This window comes from Apteryx mantelli, chromosome 3 (assembly GCF_036417845.1).
Source record: "Apteryx mantelli isolate bAptMan1 chromosome 3, bAptMan1.hap1, whole genome shotgun sequence".
NCBI lineage: Eukaryota > Metazoa > Chordata > Aves > Apterygiformes > Apterygidae > Apteryx > Apteryx mantelli.
In genome coordinates this window covers 102,435,681-102,454,612 of record NC_089980.1, presented here as the reverse complement: position 1 = coordinate 102,454,612, position 18,932 = coordinate 102,435,681, and the positions used below count along the sequence as shown (strand labels likewise).

General features: G+C 37.4%; 1 protein-coding gene across 3 annotated transcripts; it reads right to left on the bottom strand.

Moving 5' to 3' along the window:
• Positions 1-316: 316 nt before the first annotated feature.
• Positions 317-17,925, bottom strand: LCA5 (lebercilin LCA5). Of its 3 annotated transcripts, none has more exons than XM_067294077.1 (8): positions 17,862-17,925; positions 11,782-12,171; positions 9,888-10,417; positions 8,297-8,434; positions 7,142-7,238; positions 6,069-6,214; positions 4,062-4,200; positions 317-2,272 (listed from the first exon to the last, which is right to left on the bottom strand). In XM_067294077.1, exons 2-8 carry the CDS (start codon positions 11,978-11,980, stop codon positions 1,467-1,469), a joined length of 2,055 nt encoding a protein of 684 aa, XP_067150178.1. In that variant the 5' UTR covers positions 11,981-12,171; positions 17,862-17,925; the 3' UTR covers positions 317-1,466. The 3 variants fall into 3 exon arrangements, with proteins under 3 accessions (XP_067150178.1, XP_013804471.2, XP_067150180.1); XM_013949017.2 differs by lacking the exon at positions 17,862-17,925 and adding an exon at positions 15,805-15,879; XM_067294079.1 differs by lacking the exon at positions 17,862-17,925 and adding an exon at positions 13,064-13,178.
• Between the last annotated feature and the right edge of the window lie 1,007 nt (positions 17,926-18,932).

The window sequence follows — 18,932 nt, the reverse complement described above, 5'->3', positions numbered from 1 at the left end:
ATCTTGACTCAAAGCATATTGAAATAATGAGAATCCTTCCCTGGATTTTAGTATGTTTTGAATCAGACTCATAGGGAGCATATCAAAGAGGCTTTTCAAAATCTATAGTTCTAATAAGAAATGACCTTCAGCTTATTTTCTGGAATGGCTCTGCTATATATACTTCCTTGTCTACATTTGTAATTTATGTACACACACCATGCAGTGAATAACATGATTAGAACTTTTGCTACACCCCTCCCACCCCCCAGGACCAATGCTCATGAATTAAAAAAAGCAGGAGAACTTTGTGTTAAAGATGATCTACACACAAAACTTTAACTTAACTCTTTTAATAAAACCACTTTGTTAAAAAACAACTTAGTGACGATTGGAATTTTACATAAAAATTCAGAAATTACAAAAATGGCATTACATAATAAATATAACCAGAATATATTAGAACAGTTAGACAAGTTTGGTAGGAAGATCTACAGTGGATCTATGCAGCAAAAAAACCCAGCTGTTCCTGAGTTACTTGTGCTTCTATTGAGGTGGTTCTGTGGTAACATGATTGCAGTATACAATATTCTCTTTCTATCTGAGCCTCTGTGCTATTTAAGCCTCTTCTTTCAATTTCATAACACTGAACTTGCACATGCCATCTCCTAACACAATTAAGAGGCTCTCCAAATGCCTGAGAAAGAAAATATCTGAAGCCTAAAAGTAGTACTCCAAATCAAGAGTAGTGTACTGTGAGCAGCCTACAGGTAAAATGCCATTTCCTACCTTGGCTAGCCAGAGATGCATGTCTAGTAGCTGCCCTGAATGCCAGTGCTGACACAGAAAAGCTTGTTGCTTTCTTAGCCAACTCCTTCTGCAATAAATAATAATGCTCCCTTCTGAGAAGTATAGTTTTACTTTACATACCATTACATATCAGTGAGTCCTAAAAAAAGAGAGGGAGAGTGCAGGAGTAAGAAGGGAGCACAAGAAAGCAGCAGGAGGAAAGAGAGAGAGAGAGTAAGGGGAAGAGAGAGATAGAGAGTGAGAGAAGGAAGGGAGAGAGAGCGCAAGAGAGAGAAAGAGAAGGGAGAGAGAGCAAGAGGGAAGGGTGAGTGTGGGAGACTGAAGGCAGAGTGGGTGTAAGCCTTTTTTGACTCCTTCCTTTCCTACCTGCATCTCTCCCAGCAGAGAGCAAACATTCCTCAGGAACCCTAAGCCACTAAGTCATGGCCCAATAGTCGCTGCTTGATCTCTGAGGTCTGTATTTGGATATCCCATTTTAAAAGAAATACACTGCAGATGGCGTTAGGTTATGCTGTTCTATCAGAGTGCATCTTTTCTCTGCACATATACCTATTTATGTAAATCATTCCTTCATAAGGCTTTACAATATATCTGAAATGTTTTAAATCTGTATCTAATAAATATTGTAAGAAAAAAATTTTTTTTAGCATTTACATATGAAAAATATAAAAATATGGTCATTGTAAGATTACTTCTTCAATTTCGTCTTCTAAAGAACCAATGGCTTTAACTGCTGGCTTGCTTGTAGGGTGTTGCAAACGGTGTCTGTTTAGGTTTCTTTCTTCACTGAAAAGCTCACTGTCCCCTTTTGCTTTGATTTTACTTTTTTTATTGACAGGAAGAGTATTACTAGCATCCCAATCTATGTCAAAAGGTGTTGTATCGTTACTTTTAGAAGCATGGAAGGAATTGGCACTGCTTCCAAAGAGCTGTTCCATTAAATTGGATTTCTTTTCTTTCTTGCTATTGAAATCTAGGTTTTCCTTAACATTTTCTTCTAAGTGGTCACTTTTTTGATTAAGCCAACTCAGTCTCCCTGATCCTTTTCCAAATGAAGGTACATAACTACCAAATGTTAACTCACTACTTGAATCTGAGGTCCTTGGATTTCTCTGCTTCTGCCCTTGTGTTCTTGTGGCATCATCCTGGCTATCGTATTGGGGAAATCCATTAATAACCTTCTCTGGAATCTCAAAGAATTGATTAGTTTTCTCTTTTTTCTCTAGGGAGTCAGATTTTTTTGCTGTATTTGTGTGTGGTGCATGGGAAGCAAGTTTCATGTTCATCACATTTTGAGTTTCTCTGTCAATTTCATACATTTTAGCAAGCAGCAACTCTTTTCTTCGTTGCTCTTCCAGCATTTCAGTGCTTTCTCTCTCTATTTCAGGTTTGTGTACTTCTGTCTCCATCTTTATTTTTTCTTCTTTATCCAATAAAAAGCCACTTTCTTTTTTCATTTTGTCATATTCTTCCCTTTCCAACTCTGCAGGAAATGTTTAAACATTATTTAAAGTAATATGCCTTTATAAAAACATGTCGAAAATAATGCAACCAAAAGCCATTGAGTTTTTAATATGCTCTTCCATGCATAGCATGTTTTTTCCATTGCAAAACTAAATTCTTCAAAAATTGCAACCAAATGCACACCAGGTTTTCTACTAAGATATAAAAAGTAGACTGTCATTTTATAAAGGGATTAGGACACTATCCAGATTTTAGGGCTTCAGAAGAATTTAATTTCTGCCAATTGCCTTCTCATTTCCTGGGTTTGAATGAGGATGAATATAACATCACTTATTTTAATAGCTCTGACTTGCAGAGTACTTTATTTTCTTTGTCAGCATCACTAACTTCAGGACAGTTCTGGGATACACTGTTTTTTCCTTAAAGAGAGCTTCTCCTGTAAAGCTATCTGGATGAAAAAAAAAGAGAGGAAGTCATTACTAGTTTTGAGTTGTGAATGACTCAAACTGTACTATCTGCTGTACACTCAAAACACCTTCACACAAGTGTCCTGCACATCTCCGCGTAAACTCAATGACAGTGTTTGTGGAAATACCAAATGTCAGTTTGCACTTCCATAAAGCAACATGAAAGGTGCAAAACAACAGTACTAAGCTACTTCCAGATAGAAATTGCAAATACTTATGTGCATGTAAAAAAGTCTCTCTTCAAAGTATTTTTCCATTAGGACACAATAGATTATACGTTAGGTCAAAAGCTGAGTAACAACTACTTGGCCACTTCAACACATTGGCATTTCCCTTTGAAAACTTAATTCAAATTGCTGATCAATGTTTTTGCTAAATTCCATGTTATCTACTGTACTTCACACCAAGCTTATAGAAATAACTGCAATGTTTTCGATAGTGTATCATTTTACCAAGTTAAGTAAGTAGATACCTTTCAGTATGTAAGGTGGGAAAATATCAACTTATACAGTAAGATGGGAAAGAGTGACAGAATCATTTTACTAAGAGACATAACAGAGCAAAATCGTGGCTTGTGTAAATCATGCCATTGATGGCAGTGGAGGTAGGAGACTTTACACAGAATTTTCCTCCAAAACTAGCTATAGATTTTTAGAATTCTTCCTTGTCATCTACAATAAGTGTTTATGTTCACTCACCACAGCCACTTAAGGAATATTTTAACCTGACTGGATGCAGTCCATCAAAAACACTTCTAAATATTAAGAGACTTACAAACATAAGTGATTTCAATATGTTTCAAAAATAAATGAGTAAAAAAAGTAATATGAAAATGTAATGATAGAAACTGACATCTCTCAAACAGCCACGCCAAATGATTCAGATAACCACAAGCGAAGAGAAAACCTACAATTTCAAATGATACAAGTAAAGTAGATAATGTACTGGAAAAATGGGCCATATTAATGAAAACAGATTTGTTCTAATAATAAAAATCTCCTGCCTACGTTAATAACATCCAGCAAGTTAGAGATAACATCACCTTTTAGCTGTTATGCCATCCCAACTCTGTAAAGCAAAGATCTGTCAGGCTTCAATATTTCGTAGTGGACAGCATGTTTAGCTGTGATTGGGTATGCAGTAGCAAAGTACAGGATACAGGTTACTCTTTATCCTGTATTTCTTTCTGATTCCGTTTGCATAACATAACTGAAAATAATTTTCCACTGCAGTGATCTCTGCAAAATCGCTTTGCTGCTCTCACAAGAAACTATTAGCCTTCTTTGATTAGTATTCTATGTCGTATTATATTTTCCAGCTTGCAGCTACCCATTTCCTTACCATCATGTAGTTTTTGAACCCTGCTCTCTAAAGCCTGTAGTTCCTGAACATGGTTCAGTTTCTCTTCCCCTTCCCTGTTTTGGTCTTGTCTCAGGAGATCTGCTTGCTCTTTCAATTCTTTGTCTTGAGTTTCTTTTTCCTGAAATAAATTGACACAAACCAGAAACTGATGGGAGAAAAAACAACCAACCAACCAACCAAAAAAAAAAAAAAATCCACAAGAACTTTTATGGCCCTCTGCAATCATATTCTTACTGCTAAACATAAAAATGAGCAAAATATCTAAAACAAACCAGCTTTGACTACCCAGGGGTTTGGCCCTAAAACCTTATTACCTGTAACATAGCTTTATGTACCTGAAACAAAATTAATAGACCATCAACTCTATTCTGTATTACACATTTCAAAAAAAGTTGCAGCTCCAATGTCGTAAAGCAAAATTAACACCACATTAGGGTACAGTTCTCCTTAGAAGTCAGTAGCTGTCTTTTCAAGGTCTTCAATGGAAGACAGACCACCCCCTTACTCATTTAACAAGCAAGTAATTAGTTACCTTTTATTTCCAGTCTGATCTCTTTATTCAAGTGAGTGGGTCATAGACTCAGACAGTTTCACAGTGGTATTTAAAGTTATTGAGTATCAAGTAATAAACACCAAAAGAGAAAGGTTCATTCTTGGCTGGAAAAATCAGCCAATGAGTATAAATATGTTTAAAAGGAAAAAAGCTGCAGAAAAGATATTAATGTCATCAATAAAAATCACTAACAGACAGAAGTAATGGCAATGAAATAAAGAGAAAAACGGCCTAATCTAATATTTAGATGCTTTGTAGCTTGTGCATACTTTTAGAGAAAAAGAGTCCAATACGCTTCTTTGAGAAATCAAGAAAACTGTTTCTGCTTAGTAAACAGACAATGAAAACAGTATTATCCAAAACAACCTCAAATATTTTTCCCTCATGTGCATGAATTTTGTTTAAAAAAAAAAAAAAAAAAAACTTCACCCAGAGATGGCAATCAAATATTCAAAATGTTTGACTTAGAAAACTGATGAAAGCACAGACTACCCAAATCTACTTTACTTTTTTTAAAGCAATGTCTACACACTAGATAAAGAGATTTGTAAGATGACATATAGTTGGGCTCCATGAACTGCACTTGTACCAGCTGTGCGGTTATGCAACTTACATACTGAAGTGCTAGAAGAATGCATACATTAAACTATATCAATACTTACAGAAAGGATTCTGGAAGAGAGGACATAGGAATGAAACTGTCAGGCATAAAAAGACTTCCTTCCTATCAGGAGGCCAATCAAGACCATAACCATTATTACTTCTTACAAATTTTCTTAGCCTTATGTAATCAAGATTTGTACAATTTGTACTAGAATCTGTCTGATTCTACCTTACAAACCTCTTTAATTTTAGTCTGAAGTCTTGAAAGTATTAAAAATAGTGAGGTACTATTTTACAATAAAAAGGGAAATAGAAAAACAAAAAAATCCAACCACATTCACAAAGCTGGACAAATGACAGAAGAAATACCAGAACTATGACCATAAGAGGAAGTGTTGAATTTAGGCATAGTGAAAGAAGGCTGGAAAGTAAAATAAATCATAATTAAGACCAAAGCAAAAAGAGACAAGTCAGCCAGCACTGTATTAAAACAGATTGTTCAAATAAGCATTAAAAATAAAGAAAAGGGGAGAAAAACAAAATGAAGTCTGTTAAAAACTTCAAAGAACTGACAGTGGCAGAAGAAGAAAGAGACTGAGTTAATGGTAACCAGTAAGATACAGAATACGAAGGATTAAGAGTCACAAAAATGAAGTATGGTATGCCTGGAAGTTTATAGTTCTCCTTAAATATTAAAATGTCTTATTAATTATACATTCTGTATATTTATATTTGTATATTTATATATATTTTCTAAAATATAAACTGAGCATTAAACAGTCTGATAGGTACACTATTTGGAGCAAGTCTCAAATTTTTATAGAACTCACTATTCTGAGAAGAATCCCTTCTTTCTTATTTATTGCCTCATCACAAACAAGGTCTGATTCTGGAGGTAATTCTACTGGTGAGAAGTATCCACTGGTTTGCACTCCTTTTGTGAGCTGTGCTCCTTTTTTAATATTTTGGTTGTTGGCTTTAAAAAATACAAACAAAACAAGTCACATTTTCACTTAAAAATATCCCGCAATATACCAATCCCCCATTGTTAAGTCTTTGCAGCGAACAAAGGAGCATATCAAAATGAATGGAAGTGGAAAGCGTTGACAAGTTTCATGTAATTGTTTTCAGTATCTGTAAAAGCTAATTAAAAAAAAAAACTGCATGCAAAAATTTCTACTGAAACAAATCCATAAAAAACCCACAAACCCACACCTTAAAACTACTCATAAAATCATTTGGGCATATTGAACACTTGTTAAAATACCCACAAAATATCTTCTTCATCTTCTTATTGCTTGTCACAGAAGCTACATGTAGAGAAGCAAACTCACAAACTTAAAATTCACTTGTTTGCAGCTTTAAAACATAAATTTATCTCTATGGAATGACTTTTTTTTTTTTTAATCTGAACCTAAAAAAGGAATAATAGAATATCTATACTAAAATGGGTAGCAGATAAACTGTTTGAAATACTGGCATTAAATATTTAAAACAGTCCCAGAAATTCCTGCTTCTTCTTACAAGTAAATCCTACTGATACAGTGAAAACAGTCCAAGTACACACACAGACACACATATATGCAGGCAGCATAAGGCTTGAGGCTGCCTTCTCACACCAGAAGAAATTGCTGCACTGATACTTCTGGAATATTGTGTTCTGGGACATATGTGTTCTTTGAGGAAAAAAGGAAGCGGAGCTCATCTGACAGAGCAGTCAAACAGACAAACATGGTGCCGTTCTTTGTGATGAGTGCTGTGTTGAAAGTAGTGCAAAACAGTAAATGTTCTTGAACAAGCAGTGGTAGGGTTAAACACTAAATAAGCATGAATGATATAATGCAACAGAGTCTAACCTAAAAGTGGCACTATTAATTTTTATGCCTCCATTGCTTTAAGTTACCTTTTTTTCTTTGTATAACATCCATGTCTTTTTTTGGCGAGAGCTTCAACATACGATTAGCATATATATTTTTTGCTTCAAGTTCTCTTTCTTTTTCCTGAGAATGAATGAGGTAGATATAGCAGAATGAGTATTTTATTTACTATTCATTAGCAAAGCTGTAAATAAGATTAGAATACATGCTGTCAGTAGAAACTGGGTAAGGGCATCAAAAGTTAAGCCCAATGTTTTAAGGAGAATGATCACATTCTTAACTTTTCTTGTACAATTGTAGCATTGAGCGCTTTTTCTCCCTAAAAATCATGAACAAAATATTCTGAAAAAATATAGCATCTCTGTAGTTAAAACAAATAATATTTATATGCTGCACAAGTGAATTTTCGGTATTGTAAAGAGTTAAAAAGTTTTAAGTTAGCATTGTCACTTATGTGGAGTGTTAGTACCTCAGAGCAGGGACTCACTGCATCATAGAGGCAGAGACAATTATTGAATGAAATACAGAAATGAACACTGAGTTATCAGAAATCAACCGAAAATTAAAATATGTTTAAAATATCAAACTCTCCGCAAACAAAATATTATTAATACATGTACTCTAAACAAGTAAGTTTATTTATGGGTTATTAATTCTACTGGCTTGGCAGCTGGCAAGGTGGTAAACTGTAAGCCTGCATTATATGTCCATGTTTGAGATCTATGGTTTCAAAGAAACTCTTCTATATACTTTGGTTCAAGTAACAATTTGATATTTTCTTTCTAAAGACAAACTGATTAAGTAGAATATGATAATACTTTCAAAGCAACAATCCTTACGGCCAAATTTTAGAATTTGGGCACGTATAGGGGGCAATTAATAATTTGTGCAAGTTTAGTAAATTTAGTTTAATAGTAATTCTTGGCTATGTACTTGATCTTGCTTTTCTTAACCAACTCTAACAATAATGATTAACATGGAGACACTCCTGCTCGAAAAAAGACTGCAGGGTCAAAGCACTGAACATTTCAATGTAAAGCAGGAAAAGAACTCACATGTGACATAATTAAGTACACATCACAATGTGCAATCACTGGTAAACTATGCAAACTTAATTACAGATATTTCCAAAGATAAAATGCCAGAACATGGTCAACATCTTGTATTGCTTGACATTTTACCTTTAGCTTCTGATTTAACTGATGCATCTCTTCTTGGAGAATTCTGTTTTCTTCATGAGCTTCATGCACCTTTTTCTTCTCAGAAAGTAACTGTCGTTGAAAACTGCTACTACTTAGTTCAAGATTTTTTTCCAGATCCTTTAATTGAAACAATGAAATAATACTTTTTAATATCCAGAATTACTTCTTACAATCAAGGTACTTAAATAAAATTACACATGTAAACCAGTATCTTGGATTGAGATATTGGCTCCACCATTACAACATTTAGCACCCCAGATTTAAATCCTAATCCTAATGTTGAGGGGGCAAACAGACAGAGCATCTGCAGGTGCTGCACCTCATCCTTCTGAAGTACTGAAAGGTGATTTGAGGACACAATGGGAACACACTACTTTTCAATTTTACTCGGCTCTAGGTGCAGACATGGAGAGGACCTCCAGATCTGTAAGATGAATCTCAAACTGCCTCACAGTTTGGGATTCGAAGGAAAGGGACAAGAAATAATACTCAGCCTTCCTTTCCCAGAAACAAATTTGTGATTGCAGTTTCATTTTGAGACCCTCACCTTGCAATACTTGTTTTAAGTGAACCTGTGATGATGACAGAAGGAAAAAAGCAGAATAACCCCCCTACTTTTTAAGGCATATTTCATTTTAATATTATCCAACACTACAAATGCTGTAATACCTGATTATGAAACTATAGGTGCCAGATGGTGACACTACAGGGTGAGGTTATTTGGGTAACTCATCACATTATAAATTGGTATTTTGGGATTTATTTCATGAACACTTAGTTTTCAGTTTAATTCTTTGGATTTCCAATACCTATTATATCTGTAATGCATTTTAGGCTCAATTACTAATACAGATACCAAATATTAACATCATTTTAATGACCAGCTAATTTCATTGCATGCAACTACCAACAATTTAATAACATTGACAAAATAAAAACAATTTTAAATAAGATGACTTTTTAATGTACATACTTGTAAATATTTTTGCTGAATAAAATTAAAATACAATGCACAAGGTTCTAAAATGGATAGCCATGAGATGTGCTGAAGTCCATTTTGGTATTAAGAAGAACTGCTGTAATTTTGTTTGACTCAGCCATCAGACTGCGCAGAACACAGGGCAACCAAACACAGTATGAATGCAGTTAGCAAAATTGAAAAAGAATGCAAAAGAATGATTACGTATTTTTTAAATTTTACAATATAGGTCTTTAAATACCCAGAGAATGTTTTTAATAAATGCTTCCCCTTCAGGAGGATAAATTAGATGTACAAAGCTATATTATAGCTGCATCCACATCTGAAACATTATTACTAGTTATCCAAAACATTTGAAAGAATAAGTCTATATTGTGCACACTGACAATATATACTTAATTTGTAAATAGTAATTTAAATGCACAACCACTGAGTATATAATTATACAATCACCTTGGAAATAATTTAAGTGGTGGTATTTATGTGTAAAAAGAATGATTTTCCATTTGTCCCACTACTGTGAAAAAAGACAATTCATTCTTGAAAGAAATATCTGTACTTTAATTTCTTATAAAAAGAAAGTCATCTCACCTTAATTCTTTTTTCAGTGTCCTCTAGTCTGTTCTCTGCATACGCTAATTTCTTTGCCAGGTCATCTCTTTCAGCAAGGTGCTTATCTGCAGACAGCTTTTTTAGTTTCTGCAAGACAGTTTTCGTTCTGTACAGTTCATCTTCTGAATCTCTCAGTCTTCTCTCGGTGGTACGTTCTCTCTCTTGAGATTTTCGTAAGCGCTCCCTTAATATTCTAATCTCATTGTTGTGTCGAGCAAGGAGCTGAGAGATTTCGTTTTCTGTGTCTTCAAACTTATTCAAGGCTTTCTCCTGCCTGTGCTGAAGCCTCTTCAGTGCCCTGTTTTCTTTCTGCAGCTCACCTAGTTTGATGTGGAGTTCAGTCAGCTCATTTCGAAGCTCATTGATTTTCAGCAGCCTAGCAGAAAGAACTCTTTTTGTAACAAGATCTATATCTTTTGCAGGAGAATCCCTAGTGAGGCTCTGGGAACGGAAACCCCACCGTGTCCCTCTTTTGCTTGGTGCATATTTGGAACCCAGTTTCTTTGTGGCTAAGAGAGGAAAAATAAAAAGCATGTTTACTGTAAGACAATGTAATTTGTCCATCCAGGCATCCTTCTTGAAAGAAAGCTCCATCTGAAATACTTTTATTATACTTAACAGAGACTGTAGTTTTTGTAACAGAAAATAAAAAGTATATAAAAATAGGCTTACGCTCATTTTCATAGATAAAAAGTGGATGATCTACTGATCTAATCTTATCGGTAATAACAGTCATATTTTGTTAATATTTGATGCTGTTGATTAAAATGCTTAAGATAAAAATACTGTATTCTTATTGCATACAATGTTATTATGTTTTTAAAATGGCAATGATTAGCTGAGCTTTAGCTAGTTATGTATTATGCAAGATGTAATTCTTCTAGACAAATGCAATACTATTTTCAAATCCAGCTGCCATACTTACAGACGTAACAGCAATTTTAAAGGCTCAGTGCAAAAAGCCTCCAAAGCAAAATTATAAATCCCATGAAAATTCAGTCCTCTCCTGAATAATTTATTCTTGTAACACAAGTTATTTTCCACAGAGTATCCTTATTTGGTTATTAGTAGGCATCACTCCCAATTCTATTTGATGTTACTATTTTATTATCAATTCCACAGATAAAAGCTAAACATTTTGTTTCTCTCTTATTTGCCTTTCAAGCCACACTCAAAGAACAAAGCATATAATCCACAGAAAATAACTCTTAAAACAGCTGTGTATATAGAGAGCATATATTTCATTAAGGTAGATCAGTGTTTGGAAGAAACATACTAAGCACCAGCTTATACTTCAGGCTTTAAAAGCAGGATATGGCAGTCACGAAATATACTGTCTGTATATGTGTATGACACCAATACTACCCCTCACACACACCCCCGGCACTTACTATGTTTCTATTCTACCAAAAACATTCTACAGCAAAAACAACAGCTTCAAAATATTTCTTACACTTCCTCTAAATATTTTGCATGTACACTCATCCATTCTGTGTTTGATGCTCATCTTGTCCGCAGCTTGGGCAAAAGAAAAAAATTCTATGTAAAGAACATTTATGTCACATTCAGGTACGAGAAGATTAACTAATACACACTGCAGGAGTGGCACCACTCCTATCACCAATGAAGAAAATTCCCACGAACTTCACAATCTAGATTTCCAACCCTTTCAAGAATTTCTCCAAATTAAAGGCAGAACAGAAAATTCCAATACCAAGTTTACACTTTTGACCATATATTTAAATTGGGGAATAGTGTCTTTCAAGAAAGACACTACAGTCACAACACCTTCATGTAAGAATATAGTCACTTTTGGTTACATAATCAGCTCTTGCAAGCAGTTTCAAAGGACCAGTTTCTCCTATCTACCTACCTTGGTACTGCACAAGGCTGTCTGAAGTTTGAGTTTTGTGATCTTTTTTCCCCTGGTTTGTAGACTGATAGCTTAGTGTTGGTGACCGACCAGATGAATAAGATACGTTATCTTCATCTGAATAATAGGAGTCACTATTTTTATCCTCATCTGATTTTCTGTCATGTTCAGAATCTGGGCTTCTTTCTCTTTCTCCCATTTTTAGATTTAGCTCTTTTCCAGGTTTTTCTCAAAGACTGTTCATTTTGACATGAAGGACCTTTTAGTAGTCACAATGGCAGCAGCTGGATTATTTCCTTGTGTTTATCATCTTCATCTCCAAAGCATGATCTTTGCAGTTCATTTTAACAAGCAGTAGTTATCATTTAGAATGCATGTTTCTATAACAATCTAGAAAGAGAAAAAAGTGAGAATGGTTTTGCTGTTCAGTATTTATAGTCCAGACATATTAAGAAAGAAAGGTAAGAAGAACTGCAAAATTATTCAGGATTCCTATAGTCTTATACCAGTTGCTTTGGTGTACCAGCTTTAATATTTATATTAAATGGGACAGACACCACTCTAGGAACGCTGCTAGTGCTACACTCACTCTGTAGTCTGAGGCACTTCATCCCCAAAAGAGAAATCAAAAAACTAACACAGCTAGAATAATAAATTACTCCCAGGTTAGAAAGAGGATAAAAAGTATTTGGAACACAAAAGAGAAGACAACTGAAAGTCTGAAACTACTCCAGAAACTGATTTACAAATATTTAAAAACTTTTAAGCTAAATTAATTAGTCATGTGATTAGAATTGAAACAGTATTTGTAGAATTAGACTAAATATTTCATATCTCAATTTATAACATTCTGATGATGTCAAATTTTGTGCTTGAAACTCAGTTGTCCCCTTTGTTTGAAGAACAGTCTATCCCAAACGCAATCGTACCTATGTATCAGGGTATTGTATCCTTCGATACCTAGTACTTCCTGCCTTCAAGAACTGGCACATACATTTGTTTCATATGCCTTATGGGAAAATCCAAATAGAGCCCTTTGCTTTTTTGTAGCTGATAAGAGGCGCTGTACTGCTGCTATATAGTAAACATTACATCTGCAGTTACTTTAAGTCAGCTGTAGCAGTTAGAAAAAAGGCTGCCACTGCAGCCTATCTTTTGATGGAAGCCAAAAAATCCTCTAATCTCAAGGTATAGTCACCTTATTTTGCATTTGCTGAGATACCTTGCATTGTGGAGCAGACATATGCAGAATTTTACTTCTCAGTCAAAAGAATTTCCTCACCAGTTTATGAAGTGTTTCAATCTCCCATGCCTCTTGTCTCTCTCACCACCCTTCATGGTTTTCAAGCTTATTTCACTATCTCCCTTCTATCCAACTTGAAGGCATCAAGCTTCTAAAGGGAGAATAAACAGGACTCGCATCAGAGCCCATCAGTTCTGCCTGCTGAATGACATAACAAGCTCCTAGTCCATTTTTAAATGGTTAAGCAAACTATATCCAAATAAAGAACTGAGCAGCTTTCAATCACAACTCTTCTACACTGCAGGGCATTCAGCATACCTGTAAATGAGCTGTAAATATTTCACTATATTAGGTCACTTTGCTTTACCAATAAAATAAACTTAGTATGCTCCTCAGCCTTCTAGTCCACTGTCTATACAAGCAGAACTGCATAGCCAAGCAGAAAAGAAACGTCAGCTGTCAAGACAGTTTTCACTACAAATTCAAGCTTTCTGGCCCAGTTCACTGTTAGCACACATAACTGTCTCCACTGACTGGAATGGATTTGCCCTTATAATCTATACAGCGGAAAGCGATGCGATAAATATCCCCACACATTGTCCAAGATTTTTAGATAGATTTCTAAACCAAACAGCTGGTGTGAAATTATTACTGAATTATTTGAAAAAGAGTGTTTTCCTTTCCTTAGCAACTAACTTTCCAAAAGTACATTTTTAGGCACCTAAATATTTTCAAAGGGGTCCAAATAAGTCAGATGCCTAAAACCTATGCCAAAAAGTATTTTGGTGAAAACCAAAAAGCCCCAAAAGAAGACAAGCTATGCTTGAGATCACATGTCTTAGGGATTGCTAAACACATGCTGGAAGGTGTCAGTTATTGAGAACATTCAAATGATTAGTAAAGAATGTTATTTTTTCTTCTGAATTAATGCAGTTATTAAACATATTTTAAAAGTATATACCTAACCATTATCACACTATCTTATTTGTCTCTAAAAGTCTCTAAAAGATGACCGTCAGAGGTGTTAATAAGTGTGAGACTAAGACCATGTAAGAATACTAGAACATATCTGGGTGCATCCATAGTGCCAAACAGCTCTGCTCCTAAGTCCTTGTCACGATCATCTGCACAGCAGGTATATTCATTCGCTCCTGGGCTGCCTTTTGGAGCAAGCCAAACCCAAGCTGAACCACAGGCACAGTTTTGGGGACAATCTTTTCTCTGTGGGAGCACAGATAAGATCATACCAGTTGTGTCTCCACAGGACAGAATTTCAGGGAATGCAACACACAACAGCAGCATTATAAAACAGTACTCTGGTGGGCTGTAACACAGACTTTGTATCATTTCAGGCATCCTGAATGGAAAAACCTTAAAAAAACAGTAATTGTGTCCATAGCCTTATGGCCTATACCAAATGTAGCGTTGTCATTGTTTGTAAAACGCCACAGGCTTTGTGTTCAGCTGACAACATGGGCCGCGGGACTTGTCAGACCTCGTCCAGACTCACCTTGGACTGCCTGGAGCTTTGTTTAGCTGTAACAAAAAAATATCTGACAACCAGGTGACTATTATCTAATTTGTTTTAGCCTTTGCTTGCCTTTATACAATTGTGTGCTGCAGCACCTATTGCTACATATATTTTTATAACTAACAGAGAGTAACAACAAGTAGTTACTCTGTGCAGAGTAAACTATGATCCTTGAATAAAATGCAGCATAGAGGAGTACAGGCATGGGATGATTGCAGAGGCTTGAAAGCCCAGACATAGGATGAAACTGGGGCCCCAGGCTATAACAGCTCACCAAGGGTCAATTACTGGTCATCAAATGGAGGCAACTTGGAGAGCTGGGTAAAAACAGTTTTATAAGTAACGAAGAGAACACAGAGCAAATACCCAACATATGTAAAACACACCATCTATTGTAAATTCAGATGTAATGTGGAACTATGAATCACTGAAGAAAGAGCAAGGTGTACAGTGTGTTAACAAACATGAAAAAAAAAAGATCCCAAATCGACCCAAGGTGAGGAGTAAGACAGCATCAATATCATACTTCTCCCAGGGAAGGATCTGGGATGCTGATGACTTGTTCTAAAGACCCCCTCCTCCCAACTGAAGCAACTGGCCTCAGGACCCAGAAGGACAGTGGATGGGCAAAGACAACACCAGAGAAACGTCTCAGTACTAAAAAGTTTATGCATATATAATTTTAACTGTATAGACTTTGTACTGTGTTAGTATCTCGACTAATAATAAGTCTTTGGATTAATAATATGTCTTTGTTCAGACTGTTAAGATTTTAATTAGACTAACAATAAATTCTTGGCTCTGCATGTAAGATGTGTTCCCTTTCTTGCCCTTAAAAAATAATCTGAATAAAACAAATTGGTGGGAATTCAAGCAACCTACTCTATTACTTGGATACAAGTATGTCTTGGGGCCACAGCGGCACACATGACATCCAGAGGAGTCCTCGACTCCTGGAATGGGCATGCCAATTCACTCCAGAGGTGTTAACCTGAAGTGGGGAGGCAGGCATTACTCTGTAGAGCAGATGTCTTTAACAGTGTAGATATAGGCAAAGAATACCCTAACCTTGTTTGCCTTCAGGATTCAAAAGGACAGAAAGAAATAATCTGCACAGACTTCTCCTTGAGAAGAAAACATATGTGAATGAAAACAAATGGAACTGTATTCAGAGAAAAATTTAAGTATCTACAATTGAATTATCAAGATGACTAATTATATATATACAAGAATACTCACTTTCACTTACCGACTTAAAGCTACTCAGTCATTTTATAGTCCCACAAGTATTCACTGAACAGGCAATAATCTTTTGGAAGAATGCTTTTATATCTCAAGAGTGTATTTAAAACAGAAAATTGTATTTTGTAAAGTAAAATGTGAAAACTGGAGGATAAGAATTCTCTCTCACTTCAGTACTGAATATTCCTTGATTTTGAGAATATTTTTCTAAGTATCATTTTGACACATATAGAAACATAAACGAACAGTAATTTTTGATACATTTTGGAGGTACTTTGAGATGTAATGGACTGAAAACAAATTGAAAAAGGTGAACCAATAAAAGCTCCCTTGTGGAATCTCCAAAAACATTTTTGAATGCTCAAATGGTTTCCAGTTTTATAAATTGGTAATATTATCATATTTTCCATACAAAACAAGAAACTTTACTCTGACAGGTCTTGCCAAATTCAGTTACCTGCCAGTTTATAAAGTAGTATGATCAGCATAAAGAACGTACAGTTTATCTTGAGAATGAATGAATCACTAGGATATTTGAGTTTTACTTCAGTTAGCATAAGGACCGTCTAATTAAGAAATGCTTTGGTTCACTGACTTTTTAACTGTTGCCAACTAGTTTGAGTTGATTATATAAGAGTTCAACTTAACTCAATTGTGGAAAATCCACAAAGATATCTCTGTTCCTTTGGTACATTTAATAATTTTGTGAGGAGTGAAACATTATGGGTTGGTAATGGGTCTATTAAATGGAAAAAAAGCCTCGCACATGCTTTTAGAAGTCTACTACATCAAAATCAGATGAATATAGAACATATTAAGTAAATCTGGGACTTGTACACACTTCAGAAAGTTTTCTGTTTTCAGAATTTCACACTCCTCTAGTTCAGCAGCTTCCACCTACTATTTTACATGTTTTGTACTGAAAACATGCTCAACATTACAAAAAGTAGTCACGCTCCAGCCACTGCAAAGCAAGTGACAGAAAACAAAATACAGAACACAAAACAACTGCAATGATGACAGAATACTGTTTCCCTATCACTCGGCAACACAGAAACTAAACTATTGGATTACAGGTAGTAAGCAACACAGAGAAAGGAAAATTACTCAGTAATTCTTCTTTCACAGTACATCCTGAGCTGAGTACTGTAATGCAAGACTCATACAATTTTTAAGTCCTTTTCAAACCTAATGCTTTCCAAAGACCAGAAAAAGCTAGATGCTTTTACTTGTCATCACATGCCACTTCCTGGGTACTACTGCTGACCTCTAATGGTCCACTCTGTTTTCCCACCTATTCTCAGTGAGAGACAGTGAAAGAGCCAGATTCAGACAAGTACAAAAGCACCAATCCAGATTACTGAAGTGCCTAATTTAAGTGCAAAGAATTACTTAAAAAGAAAGCAGTCTCTCCCCTCTGCCTCCAGCTATCCTTTTCACATCTAAATGCTGTAGCTTTTCCAGAAAAGGAGAGGAGCAAAGGAATTAACTTATATTGCATCAAAATATATTCACTGATAAGACTTAAATGAGATGCAGACATTTTATTGGGAAGCTTTCCACAGCTGCTAACTGAACTGTAATGTATTTCTTTTAAGTCCACCACCTTTCCAGGAAGTAAAATGCCATACAGTTTTAAAAGCCAACTTTAAAGTTATCTAATTGCATAACAGTAATACTTAATGTTACTTTCATCAGCTGATCTCAAAATAAAAAAGTTGCTATCAGCCCCAGGAGTGAGATGAGGAAACAGAAGTCCAAGTAGGTAAAACACAGGCCAGTCCCACAGCCAGGAAGGGGATTATGTTTCCGGACTCAAATCCTCTGCCAAGGAGGCCCACACCACCATCCGTGTTTCCACCCATACCTCCTACAGGCCTGGACTTACCTACTTCAACTTAACCACTGCTAAATGCACAGGCCCGGGCCCTCCCCCGCCCGCAGGCCCGGCTCCGCCCCCGCCCCGCGATAGCCCGGGCCCCCCCGGCCTGCCCCCGCTGGCCCGCAGGCGGCGAGACCCGACGGCCCCTCGCCGCCGCCGCCGCCGCCGCCGCCGCCCGCTACCTGCCGCCCGCCGCCGCGCCGGCCGTTGCCACGCTACGCTTAAAGGGGCCGCCGCGCCGCTGGCGCTCCCCGCAGTCGCTGCCCGAGCAACGGGGAGCAGGGGGAGGGGCCCCGCCGCTTGCCATTGGTCGTCCGCCCTGCCAGTTCGGCGGCGCGCCGCGGCTCCTGGCGTCTGATTGGTAAGGGAGGTCGGGGAGCTGTCAAGGGGCGAGCGCACTCCTGCTGGCAGGAAGCTATAGCCCGGCTGCTGATTGGCTGAGCCGCTGCGACGGGCGGGGCGAGCGGGACGGAAAGCCTCGGCGGCGGTGCCAGGTGCCGTCTCCGTCCCATGATGCTCGGGCGGCGCCTGGCGGGGGTGGGCGTCGCCGCGGCCGCCCCTAGCTGGCTGCTGCTGCCGCCCTGCGGGTACCGCACGCAGCCTGCCCGGGGGCGCTGCTTAGAGGCCCGCAACAGCGGCCGGGCCTGTAAACAAGGTCGGCCGGCGCCCCAACCGGCTGCAGATGCGCTCAAGTACCGAAACGAAGCAGAAGCAGGCGTTGGCCCGTGGCGCCCCGCCGGGCTCCGGCCTCCCGGCGCGGCCGCTGGTGAGCTGCCGGCGCTTCCCTTGGTAGAGAAACCTGCCTCGTCAGAGGAGGTGTCCACTGCGAAGTCAGAGATGTGCCCTGAGCTTGGGGGACCAGGCCAATAGTCCGGGTTTGTATTAGCGCACGTTGCAATGTACGAGCCAGGTCCTTCGTAACTGCTCAAAAGACACTGGCCAAGGGAAAGCCAAGGGCGGTGGTGGCCTCCAGCAGGTATCCTCATCGAGGGTTTTTAAAACGAGACTTCAGAGCTAAGCCTGGAGGTCATAACTGGGCAGCCAGTGAATTTGGTGGAGGAGAAAGTGAAAAGGAAAAAAAAATCCCACATTCTCTGCTTCACTATTTAAGAAGGTTGGGAGGTTAGATGAATTAACCGATATTTGACAGGTTTCTGTATATTTGTGCACGTGCATGTATGTGTGTGTAAATAATTAAAAAACAAAACTACCTAAACCAACAGGAAAGCAAAGAGAAATGGTATCAAACTATA

Excerpts from the sequence above, each read along its gene's own strand:
- LCA5 (XM_067294077.1), bottom strand. The coding sequence starts at position 11,980 with ATGGGAGAAAGAGAAAGAAGCCCAGATTCTGAACATGACAGAAAATCA. Across the intron at positions 6,215-7,141 it reads TGTTATACAAAGAAAAAAAG|CCAACAACCAAAATATTAAA; the intron begins GTAACTTAAAGC and ends TATTTTTTAAAG. Across the intron at positions 4,201-6,068 it reads AAGGGATTCTTCTCAGAATA|GAAAAAGAAACTCAAGACAA; the intron begins GTGAGTTCTATA and ends AATTTATTTCAG.